Genomic DNA, 21828 nt, shown 5'->3' on the forward strand with positions numbered 1-21828 from the left:
TCCCTTTTAGCAAAAACATATATAATAAAAAGGACAGCAAAAAGATTATTATTTATTTTTTGAACAATTATTTAAAAAATAATTTTTTTAATGTTATTTGTGAAATAAAAAAATATATTTATAAAATATAAAAATAAATTACCAGCATACTAAGGATAAGATTGAGTTTGGATGGGTAGTACGTTTAAATGTAATTAGTGTACAAATAGCTGTGGCGATAATATTAGATATTGTAGTGATACTATAGTATGAGATAAAAAGTAAGTTAAACGCACTATACCGCATCTCGCCCCAAATGAAGCCTAAATATTAAAATTTTATTATTTAAGAAAATATGAAAAAAAATCGTATATATTGAATGATATTTTTAATCACGACACATAAATATTTAAGAAATATTTCTTAAAAGAAAATGCATTTATTAAGTTTGCCTTAGCAATTAATTAAATTTAAAAAATATAAAAAAATTTAAAAAATTCAAAAAATATAATTATTAAAAAAACATAAAAGTTATCAACTTTATTTAATAATAAAAATATTTTAGAATTTTTAAAAAAAATTAATTAATTGTTAACGTAGTATACACGTGGACTACCATATCAACAAAATTAACAAACAGTAGCTTCTCCATTCATTTCGGAGTCCTTTGATAAAAGGCATTACTTTAAAAGCTAAATAAGATGAAAAATTAAATAAAAAACTAAAATAATTTCTCTTTTTTATATAAAATTGAAGAGTCAAACAAGTTATTTTATCTTATTGTAATTAATCGCTCTCGTTGAATTAAAGCACCACAATTACTGCTTTACAAACACACTCTTCAGTATCAAATTTATATAAATACAAATATTTTAAATATAATTATAACGGAATAAAATACATAAATAAATGAATTATTAAATTTATTTTATTTTATTTTTACAGAAAGCTTACTTCTATTCCTAATTCCTTTTACTCTTAAATTGAAAGAAAAAGTCGGACTTGAATGCACATATTCTTAATTAAATGACTTAATATTCAATTGACAAAGAATAAAAAATATTTATTTTTGGTTTATTCTAAATATACCAACGAATTATTGTAAATCAATAAAAAATAATTGCATGGAAATGTGATAATAGATATGATTTTGGTAACATCCATAAATTATTGTATTTTTCATGTGTAAGTTGTACAAAGCATGAAAACAATATAAAATGCAGAATATTAAACATATATATAATGTTTTTATGAAAAAGCACAACTTAGTTTTCAACAATGAAATTGTTGGCACTATTGTTTGGTGGATAGATTTATTACATAAATTCATGGGTAAATAGGGAATTACGTCGGTAAACGTGGAGATTTTGGATTCTGAGTATTTAGATTCGAGATTTATTTTCTGTAATTGTTTGCATAGGGTTTTGAGCCTTCGTTTGTGTTGTAATAGTTTGATTGTATTTAGTGAACAATATGTTTGTAATACTTTGATATTTGTGAAGACTTGCATTTGAAATTATATTGTACTTGTTACAATTCTAAAAAAAAAAATTCAGGACAATAATGAAAGGTAAAAGTCTGATACAGGTTCTTGTATCGAAGATGTGAAAGAATATCGAAGATGCTCATTTATTACCCCTATGAGAAAGGCATTACTGACCCACTGGTCCTCAAAGTTATTCATGTTTAAAGTGGCTGCATGAAAATACTTGATGTACTCCTACAAGAACTCTCCCTCCCTTTGTTTAACTGACATTAGACCTATCAGAGTGCTCATTATCGTTCTATGAGCATGAAACCTTCCCAAGAAAATCTGTCGAAGCTATGTAAAATTTCAAATAGATCCCTACGGTAGAGACAAATGCCAACCTTTTGCACTTCCCTTCAAAGTCGTGGAGAAGACATTACACTTACTACGGTAAAAGCCCCTAGGACATTCATGTAATCGTTATCCTGCATCAGGTGTGCTTGCAAGTCTCTTCTTCCCTCGAAAACCTCATTTGACACCTTGAACTCTCGAGGCAAGCCCACAATCGCAATTCCAAGGCTAAAGGATTATTAGAACAGAAAATCCAATCTATATCCTACACAGTTGGGTGCAATGTCTGGTCATCCCGACGCAAGGCATCCACTTCCTACTGCCATGGCCTTGCATGCACATTGTAGCCTTCCTCCTGTAAAAGCGCGATGTTGTCGTGGTGGTCAAAATGGTCCGATTGCATTTCTCGCATCATTTCCTCATTTTGCGTAAGTTGCTTCTGATGAAATAACAGTTGTTGCTCGTACCTCATGTTCTGTTGCAACATTTGTTCCTTTAACATACGTACTTGGACCTATAAATTTGCAAGCTGCCACTGGAAGGTCCATTGGTTAGAAGGGTTAGGAGTTTCTTACTTTGAGGGGAAATTTAGGTTGAAAACTCAATGGGTGTCTTTCTAACTTGAGCTGCCAAGGTTTTTCGGCCAATTGGCAAACCAGTCTACAAAAAAATCAAACTCTTGCAGACAATCATCGGTCTCATCTCTCGTGTTTTGGTGTGAAGATGGTTGGGTCGAAAATCTCTCATTCGAGCAAGTTATGTTGACTTTTTGCTTACTCTAATGGTCGAAAACTACCTCTATGCTCACCGCACCAATTGTTGAAGGCTTTTTTCTTTGGTCCCCTTCTCATGGAAGTTATCTTCATATTTATTAGGCACGGTTCCCTGATGGGACGTGCTAAGGGATAACTAAGTGACATGCACAACGACACGTTACCCTTCTAGGTTTGACACGTAATGTCAGAGGTATCTTTGAAAGGGCCACCTTGCGAGTAGGCAAGCTGGGAGGTGAAGTTGGAAGTGACAAATTGACTAATAGATGAACATGGAAGTGGTGAACTGCAAATCAACTACTTGGAAAATTGGCCAGCTGGGGAAGGTGGTGAGATAATGAAGTGACAAGCTAGCGATGTGGTACGAATAAAGAGATGGTGAGCTACGGCCATCAGGCGAATAAGGGAATGACGAGCCGTGGATGCAATGGGAGGCAAGCTGTTATGGTTTCCAAGCCGGGTCGCCATGTTCGGGTAATCAGGTTGCCACTTGGATAGGGTTGAAAAACACGTAGTGGTAACAAAACTCATTGCATGGCCATACATAAAACCAATAAATAAATCCAACACATTTCTCATTCCTTTTCTCCCTCTTTATGTTTCTCATTTTTCTTAAAATTCCAAGTAGCACCACCCTTGCACGAAGCATCATAAGAGAATCAAATCAAGTAAAAAACGACAATAACTCCTAATGTTATTCCCATAAATTTGGTACTAGAAGAATATCCTACTTGGGTTATCACCAAAGAATCTTTAACTAAACTAGGTCCTAATAGTAGCATAGAAGTGTGGCATTGGGTGCCTCTATTTTTGCTTTCTTCTTCTATTCTTCTCTTTTCCATCTAATTACATGAAAGAATGTTTCCCTCTTACTTTAGGTATTAGGATTTTAAATGCTAAAAAAGTAAAGTAAACATTATAAAATTACAAATGTTAAAGTAAAAAAAAATACTTATGTGGCAATGACCAGGGCGAAGTTAGGGGTTGGCAAGGGCACATGCCTCCCCTAAACATGAAAATTTTCACTTTGGCTCTTTAATTTTTATAATATTTTAACTTAGTAAAAGGTAAAATTACAATTTGGCCTGCCTTTAAAATGATAAAATTTCGATTTAACCCCTTAAAATTTATTAAAATTGTGAAATTGCATTTTAGCTATCATAAGAATATACAACTTAATTTTAGCCCCCAAGAAAAAAATTCTGACTTCACCCCTTGCAATGGCGTGAATTACACGTTGACATTTAATGACAATGTTTTTACCACGTGAGATTTCTATCATGCCTTTAATCGAGGGTAACAACTTAGTGACCAAAATATAACAAATCAGTAATGTTAATTATCATTTTTGTAACAAATTGAAGTTTCGACAAACAAAATGTAATTAAAGCCATACATAAGTTTATCCTTCTATAGTTTATCTTATATGCAATTACTTTTAGTAAATTTGTGGTTGAATTTTCAACAAATATAATCCCATGATATCTTAGAATTCAATTTTTTTTATATTGAAAAATAATTTACTCAATTGAAAATAAAATTAACCCCCTCAAGCCCTTTATAGTGTGTTTGGACTAGAATTTTTGAAATTTTAAAGATTTTTAAAATGTTGGTATTTTAAAAGAAGAAGAATTATATTAAAAATAAATATAAAATATGCAATAAAATTAAATAAAACATAATATTTGAAATTTAAGATTTTATATTTTTTTAAACATTAATATCATTACAGGATCTTATCATATCTGCTATTTATACTTAGAATCTTTCTTAATCCTTAAATATGAGGATAATATATTTTAGCGCACTCAAACTCACGTCCTTTTACATTAGTAACAATACTAATTCCTGTCGAGCTAATACACAATCGGCTAAGCTTTTATATCTTTAAATAAAATGAGATTATTATAAAGTTTAAAAAACAACCTATTTAAATGAAATTTGAGTCGGAAATAAAATATACTCAAAAATTCTTCTTTATTTCTACTTAAATAAATAAATTTAATTTTGAAATTTTAAAAACCTTCACAAAAATGAAAATTTTCATCCAAAACCCTTATTTAAGGATTATGGACTCTTAATATTTGCATTAACAATCAAATTATGAATAAACTTTTAAAAAAAAAAAGAAGAAGGAATTTTTGGACTAAAATAAAGGCAACAAAGACAAAAGAGTGGGTGACCCCATTATTCCTTTGTGAACAAACCCCATGTGTTCTTTGCCATCATTTTTTGGAACCCTCCATGTTATGCTTTTCAATCTAATCAGTATATATGTTGTTAGTGGGGTCAGCTCATTTTGGAAAATGAAAATCTAATGTCATAATTAAAATAATTTATATCATTATTTAAAAATAAGTTAAAAATGTGCCTTCACCCTTATACTTTTTTTAAATTTAAAAATTCATCCTTATATTTTTATTTTTAGAAATTTAGTCATTTTGTTTTCATATTTCAAAATTCATATTCAATTATTAATATTGTTAAAATTATTTTGTTAAATTCAGATTTATTACAATGTTATTTTTTTGTACATGGTTATCAAGTGAGTATTTTTATAAAAAAAATCCAAAACGTCATATCAATATATTTAACAAAAAAATATTTAAAAAGGTTAATAATTGGACTAAATTTTGAAATTTAAAAAGAAAATGGACTAAATTCTTAAAAGTAAAAATACAGAAATTCAAATTCAAATTTTTAATGATCATTCTCACACCTATCAAACATGTCGCATTGGGGTCCCATGATTAACTAGTGAGAACATGGATTACATCCAATCAATTCGTGAATCTTAATTCTCAACACTCCACACGAACTAACGATCGTTTAATGTTTGGTCATCATTTCTAACTTAAATATCGTTTATTGGGAAACTATTTAATAAGAGATGATCTTGCGTATGCAACCATTAACTCAACACTCATCATGAACATGCTTTCATTTGTGAGTCATCTTAGGACAATCTCACTGAGAGTCATGCATGCTTAGTTGCCCTTAAAAGGAAATCTCATCTAGTGAACCCACATGATAAAGTTTATCTTGGGTTGCGGCTAGGGTAGGAATCAACTCAAAACTTTATCATGCTATCGTTTAGGAACCATCAATGGAGCCCATAGGTCTTATTCAATGACTTTCTCACACTCAATATTTTAAAAAAACATGCAAGGTTTTTATCCCATATTTCATTAATGATCATACAATAGTCCTAGTGGCATTCTTACCTAATCGGTATGACATGCTTTCGATATATGCATGGCATGCTATGACAATTTTATAATATTCACATTCATTTATTCACAAGAATCAATCAATCAAAAAACAAACAATTTTGATTCTCCACAATTTTTCTTTTAACGGAAAAGCTGAAGAAGTGAATGTAAACCGTGCACCAAAAAGGGTCCCAAGAAAGGGAGGTGAGGCATATTTGACCACCAAAAAACCAATTATTTCCTTCTCAATCCTAAACATGCACCTTTCACATTACCACACTTCTCACAACAATCGAATAACTTAAAGAAGTGAATGAAACAATACAATACATATATTTTCTCATTACCACACTTACTATTTTTTAATCAATCAATTGTGGATCATCTCATATATATATATCACAATTACAACATTACATAATATAAATATTATAAACAAATATATAAGGAGATGAGTATTTAAATTAAAATTGCCAGTCAAGGTTTCCATAGTTCTATTTTTAGAAAATAAATGAAAAATAAAAATTATACAGTTTTTCACCACAAGGCATTTATTGGGTCTTCAACTGTCATCGATTCATCTTCTCCTCGTCATGGGCTTCTTTTGAAAACATTATATTTAAGTCTTATGTTTATTTCCGGGTCACAAGAATTCTATAAATTTAAAAAAAAAAATCATATGTGAAGATGATAGTGCATAATCTATTTCCTAAGAACCACAACCTTGGCAAAAATAACAGTTATATAACAAATATATAATATCACATCCATTCTCATGTATAACTCAAAACATGCATAAGATCTAAAGAATGTCATTTTCTATGCAATCAAATCATTCAAGAAGAAGAAAATTTTATTTTGATTACTTGTTTGTACTTATAGATAGAGTAAAACTTGGCTCTGATACTAATTGTTAGAAAAATGGGCTTGAAAAATGCAGTGGAATATAAGTTTAAGGAAAAAAATTGAGTTTTAAAAATTTTTCAAAACTAGAGCTTGGTTGCGATATCTAAATTAATAAACATTTAACCAAAATTTACATTTTTATTAGTTTAGGATGAACGTTTCGACCGAGTAATCTTCTCCACTATCCTCAAGCTCTTGTCTGTCGAGTGTAGACTCACTTCGAATCAGAAAATTTTTCACAAATTTATCCGTAGGGTAATTTTGTAATTTCTCTAAAATTTCGGGCTAAGTTGTAAATAAGAAAAATATCTCTAAAAATTTTTTGAAATAATTTTTTCAAAAAAAATTCTGTCTACAACTTTCTCTTGAATTCATGTGTGTGTAAAAAAATGACCTAAAACTCGTGTTATATAGGGAGAGTTTAGAAAGTTTAAATATGATTAAACTTAATCACTTTAATATTAAATTAATATAATAGTTATTAAGAGAAATATTAGATTAAATTTAATATTAAGATGATCACTTTAATGTTAAATTAATAAAATACTATCAAGCATTAAATTAAATTAAATATTAAATCTATTAAAATAATATTATTTTTCAAATAATTAATTTTAAATCAAATTATCTAGTAGAGTCTCAGTAAGAATGTAATTCTTCCACTACTCAATCACCGAAGAACTGTTGTCGCCAACCATCCATCGGTCACCGGAATATCATCGTTGCAGTCATCAACATTGTCGTGTCTGGTGGTGCCATCACAGGTGCGATACCCTCACGACAACTCGAGCAAATCTGGGCCAACCATTGGTTGGACTGTCTGCCCGATTTCACATATTATACCCAATTCGACCATTTTGTAAGTTTTGATCTCAATTTTGGGGTTCTCTGGTCCAATTTTCAATTTCATATCCAATTTTCAAGTTCAATTACTAATTGGGTCAATTGTCTGACTTGAAAATTAATTTTCAAAAATATCATATTAATTTTAATTAATTTGATTAATTTAATTTTACTTTATCAAACTTAATTTTCTCAAAAATCACTAATATTTTCTAAATTAATTTTTTAAAAAAATTTTGTAATCAATTTCTTTAGTTGAACAATTCTCGCGATTGTCTAATTTAATTCCACATTGAATAAATCGACTCAATTAAATTATTTCTTAAGTTATAGAATTTTGTTCTAATACAAATGCAGTCCGATTGACCTTTTGTTGGGCTAGCGGAGGGACCAATCGAACATATACAATTTGGCCCGAGTAATTGCAATTATATCCAGAAGCATCGTTCTGATAATTCGCAATTTACTTAATAATGGAGTCAGTTCACAAGAAGTATCATGATTGAAAACTCCTTATTGTATACTTTTTAAGAAATGAATTCATCCAACTGCTTTGTCCAATGACCTCGTCATGTGTGTATTACTCTTATATGATATTTTTTATTCCTATGAGTTAAATCCGTTCACTCAATAAAATCCTATTTTATCTTATTGTCACCATTGTGTCTTCTTAATTAATAATATGATCGCTGTCAACAAATGACTGTGATAAATTGCTTGTTTAAGAACAAGAAACTCGTGGCCACATTCCATATTTATCAATCCACACAATGCCAATGAGAGGATACCATTAACTATTTAATTGAACTATGAATTCTATTGTTGTTAATAAATTCATGTCATACACAAGTCATGTACCCAACATACCAGCTATGGGCTCAACCATTTTTAGAGTATAAGCATCCACTTATGTCAAAGCACATGAGTTACATACGCATGGTTAGTGACTGACTCAGGATTTAGGTAAATCATACCACGAACATCACAAGTAAATTAATTTACAAACGGATTAAGAATTAATTCTTCTTGGGTCCAGTCCAATGAATACATTTATGTTTTTACCCGTGGAGCCAAATGCTCCGATAACCAAGACTAGTCATCTCCCTTATTAGAATTATAGACAAATAATAATCCTTCTAAGTATTTGAATCAAATATCACTTTAATTCTTTTACGGGATTATAGAATCATTTAGATTATCTACTGAAGTAGATTGTCTTCTAACATTGTTCTAATAGACAATTTATTATCTCCATCAATTATATATATTAATAATATTGTTAATTGAGTTATTGTCTCAAATTATCTCGACTCTAACTCGCAATTAATAACAAAATCATGATAAATAATTGAAATGCATTTAATATTGTTTTTCTGATGTATTTATAGGTTAAAGTTTCATTTTACTCATAAATTAATCTATTTTAATTTTTTATTTTAATATCATATATATTTCCTGTGTTATTATGATTAGTTAATTTTCAAGTCATACGTTTTATTGTTTATTGTATGTTATTTTTAAACACACATTTATGTTTTAAACACGTGATTTTTACACGTATACACGTGTAATAGGATTTATAGTAATATTTTAAACAAGTTATTTAGATTTTTCCCAAAAACTTAGAACTAATTTTTTTTGAATTATTATAATTTTCACAAATATTATATTTTTTGTTAATTTTTTTAAAATTCAACCCATAGTATACATTTTTACATTACCATGTTGTTCTCAATTGCATTTAGATCCCTTTTTCTCTTTTAACAACAGTATCTTTTATTAATGGAAATGATTAAAATTGTCTCAATATTTTTTGTTTGCTATTTTTTAATATTATAGGGACTAAATTATTTAATTTATTTTTATAGGGACATTAATACTTACCCAATAGATTATTAACAAAGTGGTTAATTGTTTGCTTACTTTCTAATAGGACAGAGATTAAATTACTTTATTTGTTTTGAGAGGGACTAAATTGTTTATGAATCTATAGTGTAGAGATTTGTTAGATATTTTTCCTTTCTAAAAAAATAATAATACATGTCTACTTAAAAAATTAATGAGACATGTCAACTACATCATTGTCACGTGCTAGCCACATGTCATCCATGTGTTGCACAGGTATAAATTTTTCAATAAAAATAGTAGTAAAGTAAAGGGATAATTATTTATTTGGCCCTTCAATTTCAAAAAAAATATTAATCCTTCATTTATTTTAACGAGTTGTTCATCAAATCATCCCAAAATGAATGAAAATATTAACGTCTGTTAACTTTCTTGATATGGCATAGACGTTAGAAAAGTTAACCATTGGTCAACTTTACTATCCATTTTAGAGTAATTTGACAAACAATGCAAGCTCAAAGAGAATAAGATAAAAAATCAACTTCATTAATTAAAAAAAAATAAATAAATAAACAGTGCTTTTAATTTGATTTGCTTTTGTCTTGTTTTGTTGCATTCATTTTGGTCGGCCATGAAAATAATGGAACTCAACTATCATACGTTAGATCAAATTAATCACTTTATCATTATTTTTTAAAAAAATTTTCCATTGGTTATTTTTTCGTTGTTTCTTTTTATTTGAATACTTTCTGTTAAGGGAGGTTAGATTCAAACTCCCTATTATTCCATTCGGGAGAGTATCTTGATTGATGATTGATGTAGATACAACCTGTAAGTTTATGAGAAAGGTGTTAGTATTGTTAGAAATATTAATTATGTATAATGTGCCTACAAGAGATTGAACCATTGATTATAATCTAAACTTATACTTGTAATTGTACAGAAAAAAGGGAAAAAGTGAAATTTTGGGTGTTCTATCTTTTATTTTAGTAAGATAAATTAAATAATAAATTTAATGTATAAATTTATTCAATTTTATTTAAGGGCTAAATGCATTTTGATTCTCTTGATTTTCATTTTAAAAATTTTAAAATATAATGATTTTAAATTTACTAGTTAAAAAATTTGTGGCATCAATTAAATTTTTAAAATTAAAGAAAAAATTGAAAGTAAGCCAGTTTTATTTTTTCTTAAAACATTTTAAAAAGTAAATTATTTAAAATTACACATTTAAAAATAATATTTTATAAATATTTTATCATTAAGTGAATGTTCATCAAGATCAAGATAAGTTTGATGTACTTTAGAACTCTAATATTAGTTAGAAGTGAAGCTTTATTTCATTTATACGTCTTATATCTATAAATATAGACTTTGAGGAAGTATCGTAAATATATCTATTGATTAATAAAATACCTACTTCTCTTTTCTTTTTTTTACTTTCTTTATCATTTATTTCATAACATGTTATCAGAACGATAACACGATATTTAAATAAGTAGGGGCTTCAACCATTCAGTCACATCAAATTTAATTGTCTTAAAAATTTCTTCTTGAGATTATATTTTGTTGGAAATATTGGATCGAATCAAATCTGATCTGCCCATAATAGGGTAGAACCTAAATCCATTAAGGTTATTAAAAAGTAGTTACCGAAAAACTATCATGGGTAGTTTATATGTATAATGAAGTTTTTTCTTAGATATAAAGAGAAATAAGTTTTTCTTAGATAATGCAATACTTTCAAAGAAAACAATGAAAGTTCTCAAGATAACCCTTCAAATGGGAGATATAACTTATCTTAGTAATGTGATATAAAAGATCATTAGTCACATGCTTATCGTATGTTCAAATATTTTGTTTCTTTTAATATTTTTTAAAGAAAAATACATATATTTAAAGAAAATATATATAGGGGTGTTCAAACTTCGATTAAAACTGAATTAACCAACTAAATCGATCTAATTTGGTTAATCGGTCGTTAACTAATCTAGTTCGATCGGAGGCCAATTAAAGGTTTTTTGAAGTTTCGGTTAATGGTTAATTCGGTCCGAAATCGAATAATTAACCGAACTTAATAAATAATATCATATATTATATGTATTAAGCTATTACTAATTCGGATAATTCAGTCAAATGAACATTATAAAATAAACATATAAATTTCGGTTAACCGACCAAATTAACCGAAATATTTCAGTTTAGTTAACAGTTAATGGATTAAAAAGTTCAGTTAATGCTAGTTCGGCTCGGTTAACCGTTTGTTAACCATTTGAACACCCCTAAATATAATATACATCGTTAATAGTGTAGCAATGAATACTATCCTTACAAATAGAAAGAATTTATCTTATTCGGTACTGAAACAAACCAATATTATTGCAATAAGATTTATTTGAACCTTATTAGCAAAAAATGAGATTGGATCTCTTGCATTTGTGAAAGAAATATGGACCCATTTTATCTAGGAAGTGTATGTTATAATATGATTTTAGTAGATACATCTACAAGATAATTACATATGAGTTATCAACGCACAACCTATGGTTTGTAAGATTATTTTTTTAATAATTTGTTTAAGAATAAAACTTTTAGATTATGCAAATGAGAAAATTCTTACTAATGCTTGTGAGTTTATTTCTCAAGCTTTAAATAGTTAATGTATGTTAGATTGCTAGTGTGAATAATTATTATAAACCCTGTTGCCTATACGTATAAAATGGGTTGGCAGAACCAATAATTAAGTGCCTCTAATTAGTAGCTAAAACATATCTTTTTTAGAACACAATTTTTTAAATATGTATAAGGATGTGATATTTTAAATGAATAAACACTTATACGCATCATGCCAATAAATTGTGATAAATACTCATCATTACAATTGGTTTTTTGTCGGGAGTCAAATATAACTCATTTTAGATTTTTTTTAATATAAGATATATTTAAGTTGCTCCACCAAAATGCATAAAATACTCTCAAGGAAAGGAATATACATTAGTTATGAGTCTCATTTTATGATTGTGGTTACTATTTGATTTGATAATTTTTTCAACATTATGGAGAGAGAAATAATAACTAGATAAATAAATTACTTGGAATGAATTGTCATTATCTAGATCATCGTAGAAAGTAATTTGAATTAAAAGTTTAAAAAAATATCTCGCTTTATTATAAGTTAACTACCAAATGTATTTACTGACATAATGTGAATAACCAAGTGTTATATACTAACTAATGTTTCCATTTGAATCAAAATTTCAATAGGACAATCAGTTAGAATAAATGTAAGTAATGTATGCTTGAAGAATGGTAGATTGATTGGTTCCAAATATAAAAATTCTCGTAAAAATTTTAATCTAGACCGTCATATAGTAGGGCAGGTACTTCAAAAGAAACCCAAGATATAACTAATTATTAAAACTCCAAAAGAGATTTAGGTACTTGAAGATAGAAATAAAGAAAATAAAGAGATCTCAATAAGTTATGTCAATACAAGAAAATATGAAACCGTAGAAATGAAAAGTTGTCGACAACGTTTTTGCAATGTTGAAATAATGAAAGAAAATGAGGGTTTTGAATAAATCTATTAAGAAACATCGACATGAAATAGATTGGCCAAAATGGAAAACGCAATTCTAGTATAATTAAATTAATAAAAATTTTGGACCAGTAGTCCAAACGTCTAAACGTATAAAACTAGTGATGGTACAATGAGTAGTTTTGCGAAATAAAATAAGTAAAAAGAACTCTTTAGCTAAGTCTTGACATTGATTATGAAATGTATAATATTTTTAGAAGTGGATCCAATAATCTTTAGATATTTTATTAGTTTGGTAGTTCATGAAAGATTTAACATGTGTATTATGATATAAACTAATATATAATAAAATTTATATTAAAATCCTTAAAGGATTTATAATGCTAGAAGCATACAAGAATTCCCAAGAATTTGTTCAATATATTTGTGTAACTATTTATTAAATTATTTTGGACATATGTGATAAATTTGAGTTAATAAATAATAATTGAAGAAAGATTATAAAATGATTCAAAATCCTCATATATATATTCTTATAATAGAACCATTATCAAATTTGTTACGACTAATATTGAAATTCCTAAAGTGATCAAAATATATTTTTCCAGAAATCTTTCTCACTCGTGACTTCTAGAAGGTTAATGATATGAGCGTTTATCAAACTCATTTAAGTGATTATTTGAAAGCTAGTATTCAAAATTGAATACGTAAAATATGATATGTTATGTTATATCATCATGAGGGGAATAAATACGCGTTGTACTATTTTTCCCTTAATTAAGGTTCTGTCTCACTAAGTTTTCCTCATAAGGCTTTTAATAAGGCAGAACTAGACATCTAAGAGATTTTATCTTAGCAAGATATTAACGAGGCATGTTATCTACCAATAGACATCTAAAAGAAATGTTATAAATATTTTATTATTAAGTGGATATCCATTAAGATCAAGATAAGTTTAATGTACTCTAATATTAATTAGATGTAAAGTTTTATTTCATTTATACGTCTTGTGTCTATAAATATAGACTTTAAAAAACCATTGTAAGCATCCATATTAGTCAATAAAATACCTACTTCTATTTTGCTCTCCAAGTTTTATGTTCTAAAAATAAATTTAATAAGCATTTAAATATTTAACTCAAAATTATTTTAAATTAAACCTTTTAAAATTACTTGTTACAATAATTATAATTTTGAGCTTATTTTGAAAATATAAAAATGAAAAGAAATGAAAATATATTTTTTACTTATTTTAATAAAAGTAAATATAGATAAATATATTTTATTTATTATTTTCTAATTTTTAACAAATTTAAATTTTTATGTTTAAAAATATAATTATATTTTTTATTATTTCTTAAAATTACATGTTTTTAAATGTTATTTTAATTTTTTGGTAAAAAGACATCTTCAACCCCTCCCAATTTTGAAATTGAGCAAATTGATCCCTTTCAAAAAAATTAAAACAATTTAATCCCTATCAATTTCAAAAGTGAGCAACTAGAACAATTAGGGACAATTAATCACAACAATAATATATTCCATCAAGTGTACATAATTTTGATTTGGTATAACAATAAATTTAGCCTTCAAGTTCACATATTTTGCCATTTTGGCTTAATTCTAAAACATTCAACAAATTCAATCTCAACTTTTATACATTTACACAAAAATTGCAAGATGAATTTGCTAAATTACAACCAAATTGATAGAATGTGTAGACTTTGAAAACTAAATTTGTTATTATATCAATCAAAATCATATACAATTGATGAAAAATATTAACATTGTGATTAATTGTCCTAGTTGCTCATTTCAAAATCGACAAAAATTAAATTGCCCTGTTTTCTGCAAAGGGACCAATTTGTTCAATTTTAAAATTGAGAGAGACTAAAGAATTTTTTTAGATTTTAAAAATAATTACATTACGTTTTTTATATATATAAATTTTTAATGAAATTAACGGATGCCATGTGTCTAACAGGAAACATGTGAAACACATACTAATATATCCAATGCTCAGGCTATGAGATACGTAACTTAGGAGTAATCGATAATCACGCTCCTATTTGAGCTAAGCAAAACGGCTGACAATTCAAAGTCTTCCCATGATCAAGAAAGGAAACGGTATGGTGCCCATGAAAATTAATAGACATCTAAACAAATGATTTAAATTTTGTATGAATCGGACAGCAACAGTTTGTAAGCATGAACCCAGATATGTTAGAAATGCAGGGAAAAATAACTTTCTTTACTTTAAGATAAAATTATTTACTAACCAGGAACAGGGGAACATGTTGCTACAAGTGTCCTGGGATCCAGCAATCTTTATTAACGATGTAGAGCAAGCTTGACAAAATCAATCCCACTTGGTCTGCTGAATGAAGAAGTAGATGTATGCGCCTGTATAAAGACAAGAAAAAAAAAACAACACATTGGAAATCGGAGACCCTTAAACTCCGAAAATCGCTTTGGTTCATTTCAAGACCTAAAACAAAGTTAACAGCCACATCTCAGTACTATGGTACCTAAAACTTGTGAGAGTCTTTTATCGGATTGATGCATAGAATATATAATACTTACTACTGATGCTTCCCATCATGGAAATGTGCATTCTTAGAAGACTTGAAAGTTTCCAAAAATTCTTTAGCCTTCTGCATTTCTTCCTTCTGCCTTGACTTGTCCCAATTGTGCTCTGTAGCAAGTATTTCGATAATGCGTGGCAACGCATGGCTTGCTGCATCGGTGTCAAGGAAAGCAAGGCGAGATCTCCTGGCAATGAAATCAATGGCAGATTCGCAGTACTCATTTCGAGCACAGTATGCAACCTCTGCCTCCAGATAGGGGTATCCATGAGCGAGCCTCTTGCCCAAATTTTCATTCTAACAGTTGAAAGGCAGATGTGAAATTGTTAACCAATTCAGAGACATTAATTTTGACATTCGAATGATATAATACTTAAATATTCCCAAATCATTCAATGCTAGGTCACTAGATTAGATGGTGGCACTTGGGACAAAATTCAAGAGGATTATACTAAAACCATGTCCTAGAACTTGTTCTATTAAAGGCTAACAAAGCTATTGCAGCTTTTGATTGATTACAAGGTTTTTATATCTATGCTGCCTCCAACTCTTCATTTCCCTTGAAGTATTTGTGTTTGACAACCATGTATAACACATATATGGATATAAGTGTGGGGATATCACCTTTCAAAGATCCTCCAAATACATGAAAAACCTAGAAAAAAGATTAAACATATCCATGCTGGATGCATACCGTATTTGGGATTGTTACCAAAGACCAAGTGACATAGTCTTACATGACTATGAGGTCAATAATTAGCGCATATATTTATTATGCCGAGAAAAACTGAAGATCCAAGAATTGCTTGTCCTGTCCCTAGTAGCACCCAAGCTGGTCATTTAAATTTTAAACAGGCGTGGAGACCTGATGATCGAGAGTATTTTGACAAGCCAGCTCCCGCTGATAAGGAACATAATCTCACTTGATATTTCACAATATCATAAGTCATATATATTCAGTACACAAATAAAACTAATGCACGACTCCTAGAACTATCACCAGAAATAAATTATGAGAAGCTCATGACATTTTAAGTTAAATTTGCATTTATTTACTCTCTCATCAAGTAATGTCATAAAAATGCCTAAGATTATAATTCCAAGCCTATTCCCAGTTATTATTATCTCTCTCAGAAGAACAAACCAATATCAGAATTAAGATCTCTGAAAGCTATTCAATTCACTAATTCTTAATACATCTGATTAATGAGGTGTTGCTAGATAATTATATACTAAAATCCCCTAAATTTGTCTCCACTCGAAGTCCAATGTGCAATAGACAGAAATTACCTAATTACTACAGCCATTAAGACCCATAATTAACAGTTATATAATTATTAGATCACCGAAAACCAACCTGAGCTATGGTGGCTACTCGTTCTGCTAAGGTGCCATATGCATGAGACAAATGCTTTGCAGCAGCGGTGTCCATCACCCCAGGAACAACTTTACCACCATCTGACTTCTTCATCCGTACATACTGTTGAGCAAGAGCAGTAAAAAGTGAGGGTTCCCATCTATCTCCACCAATCAGCCGCAGGTTGCTTGTTATACATTCATTGCTTGGGCTCAGTTTACCAGACTTGATAGCAGCATTAACTGCATCTTCTGCCATACTGAAACTAGTGCTAGTAAGCGGAACAACTCATGCCGAAAAGAACAAAGTGAGGGAAACAGAGGAGCACAAAAGAACAGGATACCAAGCTCCAAAATCAAGGAGTATGTTTATCACTAGATCTGTAATTCTATGGTTGAACCTACACTCCAAAATTTCACTTGATATTATAAGTTCAACAGTAGCCCATCAAGATAAACTCAGCTCTTGCAGTACAACTAATACTTGCAGCCATGCATTGGAAAAAAACCCCAGAATATATTGCTACTCCAAAAGAAAATTTAGCAAAACCAAAGTAAATATTACCTCCGATAAGTAGTCCACTTCCCACCAGTGATTGTCACCAAACCAGGATACTCCTCAGACACAACATGATCTCTAGAGATGCTTTCAGTGTTCTTTGCATTAGGATCCACCGCCAACGGACGGATACCGCTCCAGGCAGAAAGAACATCTGTACGTCGCACCTAAAGTTTTCCATCATAAATTTAATAAAAAAGTTTAGACTGAACCATTTGCAAAAATAGGTGATTGAAATGAGAAATAAAGTGAAAGAAAAAGTCAAACATTGAACATTGATAAATCCATGCTATACCTTGACGTTAAGGTAATCGCAGATTGCATCAAGTATAAATTGAATTTCATTCTCATTCGGTTCTGGGAGTGGAGTGATGGAAGTACTAGAATCTGTAGTGCCAGCTATAGTTCTCCCCAACCATGGTAGCATGAAGACAACACGTCCATCCTTAGTTTTAGGGACAATCAAGCCCATTCCATCTGGAGAATAATAATCTGGGAGAACAATATGTACACCACTGCTAGGGCATATCATAGGCAGTGCATCTTTGTTAGCCATTTTCCTTACAGAGTCACAAAATGGTCCAGCCGCATTCACAACAACTTTTGCATAGGCGTCAAACTCTTGGCCTGTTTATAAGATAATGAGCAAAAGGATAAAACAGAAAACCAAGTAAGCTACCTAATTCCACCAATATTCATATGCAGAAACAAGGTTACTGAAGGAAGAAAAGTAGAAAGGACATATTTAGTCCTTATGTGCTAACCCTTGTCCCTGCATGTAAACAAAAAAAATTTCCTCTTTTCTTCTTGATTGATAACAGCATAACAATAACAATAACAGTGACAATGACAATGACATTAATAATAAGAATAAGAATAATAAAAAATGCTTCAATCTTGCAGGACATGAAATAAGCCAAAAATAAATAAATAAAATGTAGAAATGTTTAACTAGGATTGCAACGTATTTGAAATGTAAGGATTGAATAAAAAAAGGTCTAAACTGAAAAAAGAAAAACTAATTATTTCCAACCAAGCACCCTCATCTAAAGAAAGTTTGATGTTTTAATACCAAAGCTCTGTGACAAACAAGACTGCTGATTACGGTACATAATTTCAATGGAAAGTCCTCAAGTTTGATAAAAAAGGAAAGAAAAATACCCTTTTAGGGGGCATTTAAGCCACTATCACGCATCTGCATTATATTGGCAGTTGATTCTAAGAATAAGGATAAATTGAATTTTCACATTTTTCTGTCTCATTTTTGTCTAATTTTAAAACTTAGATCTCAGTCTTACCATTGTATAAACAAGGAGATAGCCTAGTGCGACACATTCAAGTGTTTAAAAGGTAATTAATGCATTAAAGGAAAAACTAACTACAGCAAGTTAAACTACATAGAGTCCAAATGGTGATAAAAACAAACTAGTACAGTCAACTACAAAGAATTCAAACGGTAGTCTCATTCAACTGCTTGGACTGAAAGCTGATTCATATGTTCAAACAATAGATATCAAATGCGTCTCAATTCATTGCTAGAATGTCACTAACAAGTACTTCAATAATCTATAGTCATTTGACTTCTCTTCTTCTTCTTCTCTTTCTTTTTTAAAATTTAAAACTTAAGGTTTCATGAAAAGGTACAGAACAGAAAATAAACAAATCAAGACAGATATGCAAATTGTTGTATGGTTGAATTGGTTAATCATTTATGTGAACATTTTGCTGAAAGGACATGCCTTCTGTACCTGACAGATTGTCACGAATTCTAGCACCGATTATCCGCTGGGTACCTTCATCTTTAAGAAAGGAAACAACTTCTGCATGGTTAAGCACTGCTGCCCCAGCAAGCGCAGCAGTGCAAGCTAATCCAACGTTTAGGCGCGAGTCATTCATCTGACCATCATAGTACACAACTGTGCCCCTCAAGCTTTTACCTTTGCCCTTGCTTGCAAGTGTAGGGAAGAGTTCAACAGACTCTTGTGCAGAATAATATCTGGAAAAATGTAAAAGACGTCTTCCAGCGACCAAATCATACATTTTCAAGCCCATCCAGTAATATACTACCTCAAACCAGTCAAAACAGGGTGTCATGCAGGGCAAGGCATGGCAGAGATGAGGAGCATTCTCAATAACTTGTTTACGCTCCTCGAGTGCATGGAAAACCAGTTTCAATTGCCCGTAGTCAAGGCCAAAGACAGCTTTTTCCAAGTAGCGGACTCCTAGCATAATTGAACAGATGGATTTGCCGAAAAAACAAAACCAGCTTATGAAGAAGAAAAGGAATTGGCCTCGTGTACATATTTTATGGAGAATAATTAAATGTCAATCCTAAAGGCAACAATAAAACTGACACATGACATTATAAATTGCTATCCATCCAAAACATTTTATATAATTCAACTGAAAGGAAGACTTCTGACCTCAGTAAGAAAGACGAGGCAAGAAAACTACTTCAAATTTCAAAAGGAAAAAACAAGTATAATTGATACTTGTTGAGAGGAGGCCACCTCCTGCCGGAGAAGTCCGTCAGTCCAGAGTCGACTGACCTGCTGAAAGGAGTCGGCTTCCCTCAACAATGCTTAAATGGAGAATATGATATACTGAAGAAAAAATTTTAACAGAACTAATCGATGTTCATATATGTACTTAAAATCCACGCTCCCTCGGCAAAAATTAGGCATTTCAATATCTAATATCTTCTACACATAGAGTGAATTCCCAAGGATTTCCCCTTTTCTCTTTTCAAAATTTCGAATCCTATGCGATCATCATGGTGGATTTGGCGTCATTGTCAACGATCAATGTTGAAAATCCGCAATTTTGAAACATTTGACATGTCATATGTATAGTGAAGAGAATGCATGTATGACCGTGCAAATCAGCTTGAAGTTTCTTCGTTTTTTAATTTATTTACTAAATTTCAAATAAATGGTGGAAATTACAGAAGACTTGAAGAAGAAAAAAAGAAAACAGTGATTCATTTTTTTATTAAGAAAAGGTTGAAATAACCGTTCATATACTCGTATACATACACATTTATATAAGAAGATATATCCTTACCTCCATGAATTAGCTTCGTGGACCGCGAAGACGTTCCAGAGGAAAAATCCTCTCGCTCGACGAGGCCGACTCGGAGGCCTCTAGTAGCGGCGTCCAGTGCAACGCCGCAGCCAGTGGCACCACCGCCGACGACTAGGATGTCGAGTGGACCAGATTTAGTACCAATCAGAGCCGATTCCTGAAGAGTGCGGGACGGGACAACGGCGCTTGGGTCATTAATTATCTGCCTCAGGGACTCTACTGTAGGGTGGCCACTAGCGCGGTCATTGGAAGACACAGGAGGAGTTAAAAGGACTGCGCCACCGCATGCGGTAACTGCTACAGCCACGGAGGCAAGGCGTCGGAGGCGAGTGGCACTTGCGGACATGGTGGAAGATACAGAGAGAAGTTAGAGAGTTGGTTGTTGGGAATCGAGATGAAGAGGAAGATGTAGGAATTCTTGTATCTCCTTTTACTTTTCCCTCATAAAATATATATTATTAAATTATAAAATTCAAATAAATAAATTTATCCATTCACATGCATGTATTACGTACCATTTTGAAGATCCAAATATTTGTCATTACAAATGCTTTTTGGTTGTGTCGGTTAATTTTGGTAAGTAGCACTTATCAGATATGGTATGCACTAAATTTTTACCATTCCGTCCATTGAATCTTAAACTCGTTGTTAGTACGAAATATATGAATTTGAGTTTGTCGATCTATTTAAGGTTAGAGATAGATTATTGATAGGTTAAAAAAAATAAATATATTAATAATCGTTTTTATTTTGGTCATTTCGTTAACTCAACTCATTTAATTCACTCAACTTTAATAAATTTTCATTTTAGTCTCTTGTTTTATCTTTTTAAAAATTATTATTTTTAACCTTTTTTTAATAAAACTCTTGTTTTTTTTTAAAAAAAAAACTAAAATTAGTTCTAAAAATATAACTTAATTTTTCAAAAAAATAAAATAGGAATTAAAAAGAAAAGTTATTAATGTCGGGTAATTAAGAGTGTACAATAGCATTGAATTAACAGCATGTGATCAAAATAAAAATCTATTAAAATTAAATGAATAAAATAAAAATAATTATTAACTAGCAGTGCTTAATTTGTATTTTTTTATTTTTGATACCCAAAATAAAAATCTATAAAAGTTGGTCCCTAAAAATAGACAATTTTACTAGTATTCTTTCATTTTCTAAATAAACTACTATTATTACAAATATTTTTGGTACATTGTGTTATGGAAATTATAAATTATTCTATGGAATTGATTATAAGTTTTGGTCATATCTATTTTTTTAATATAATATTTAGAACTAATCATAGCTTCTCCCCGCCTATAAATAAATAAGAGGATA

The 21828-nt window shown here is 30.1% G+C and overlaps 1 protein-coding gene across 5 annotated transcripts; it reads right to left on the reverse strand.

Moving 5' to 3' along the window:
* Positions 1–10018: 10018 nt before the first annotated feature.
* Positions 10019–20934, reverse strand: LOC107904279 (glycerol-3-phosphate dehydrogenase SDP6, mitochondrial). 5 transcript variants are annotated; one of them, XR_005927648.1, is made up of 8 exons: positions 20479–20934; positions 19164–19637; positions 17711–18042; positions 17422–17582; positions 16858–17116; positions 15499–15745; positions 15195–15318; positions 10019–10206 (listed from the first exon to the last, which is right to left on the reverse strand). XR_005927648.1 is itself a non-coding variant. In XM_041114623.1 (7 exons), exons 1-7 carry the CDS (start codon positions 20843–20845, stop codon positions 15275–15277), a joined length of 1884 nt encoding a protein of 627 aa, XP_040970557.1. In that variant the 5' UTR covers positions 20846–20934; the 3' UTR covers positions 15002–15274. The 5 variants fall into 5 exon arrangements, 4 of the variants coding, with proteins under 4 accessions (XP_040970557.1, XP_040970556.1, XP_016686087.2 ...); XM_041114623.1 differs by lacking the exon at positions 10019–10206 and having other exon boundaries at positions 15002–15318; XM_041114622.1 differs by lacking the exon at positions 10019–10206 and having other exon boundaries at positions 15002–15403.
* Between the last annotated feature and the right edge of the window lie 894 nt (positions 20935–21828).

This window comes from Gossypium hirsutum, chromosome A05, assembly GCF_007990345.1.
Source record: "Gossypium hirsutum isolate 1008001.06 chromosome A05, Gossypium_hirsutum_v2.1, whole genome shotgun sequence".
In the NCBI taxonomy this organism is placed as follows: Eukaryota; Viridiplantae; Streptophyta; class Magnoliopsida; order Malvales; family Malvaceae; genus Gossypium; species Gossypium hirsutum.

Coding starts and splice junctions, on each gene's coding strand:
- LOC107904279 (XM_041114622.1), bottom strand. CDS start 20,845: ATGTCCGCAAGTGCCACTCGCCTCCGACGCCTTGCCTCCGTGGCTGTA. Junction 17,583..17,710: donor GCGATTACCTTAACGTCAAG/GTATAGCATGGA, acceptor GGAAAACTTTAG/GTGCGACGTACAGATGTTCT. Junction 15,404..15,498: donor CATGATGGGAAGCATCAGTA/GTAAGTATTATA, acceptor ACTTTGTTTTAG/GTCTTGAAATGAACCAAAGC.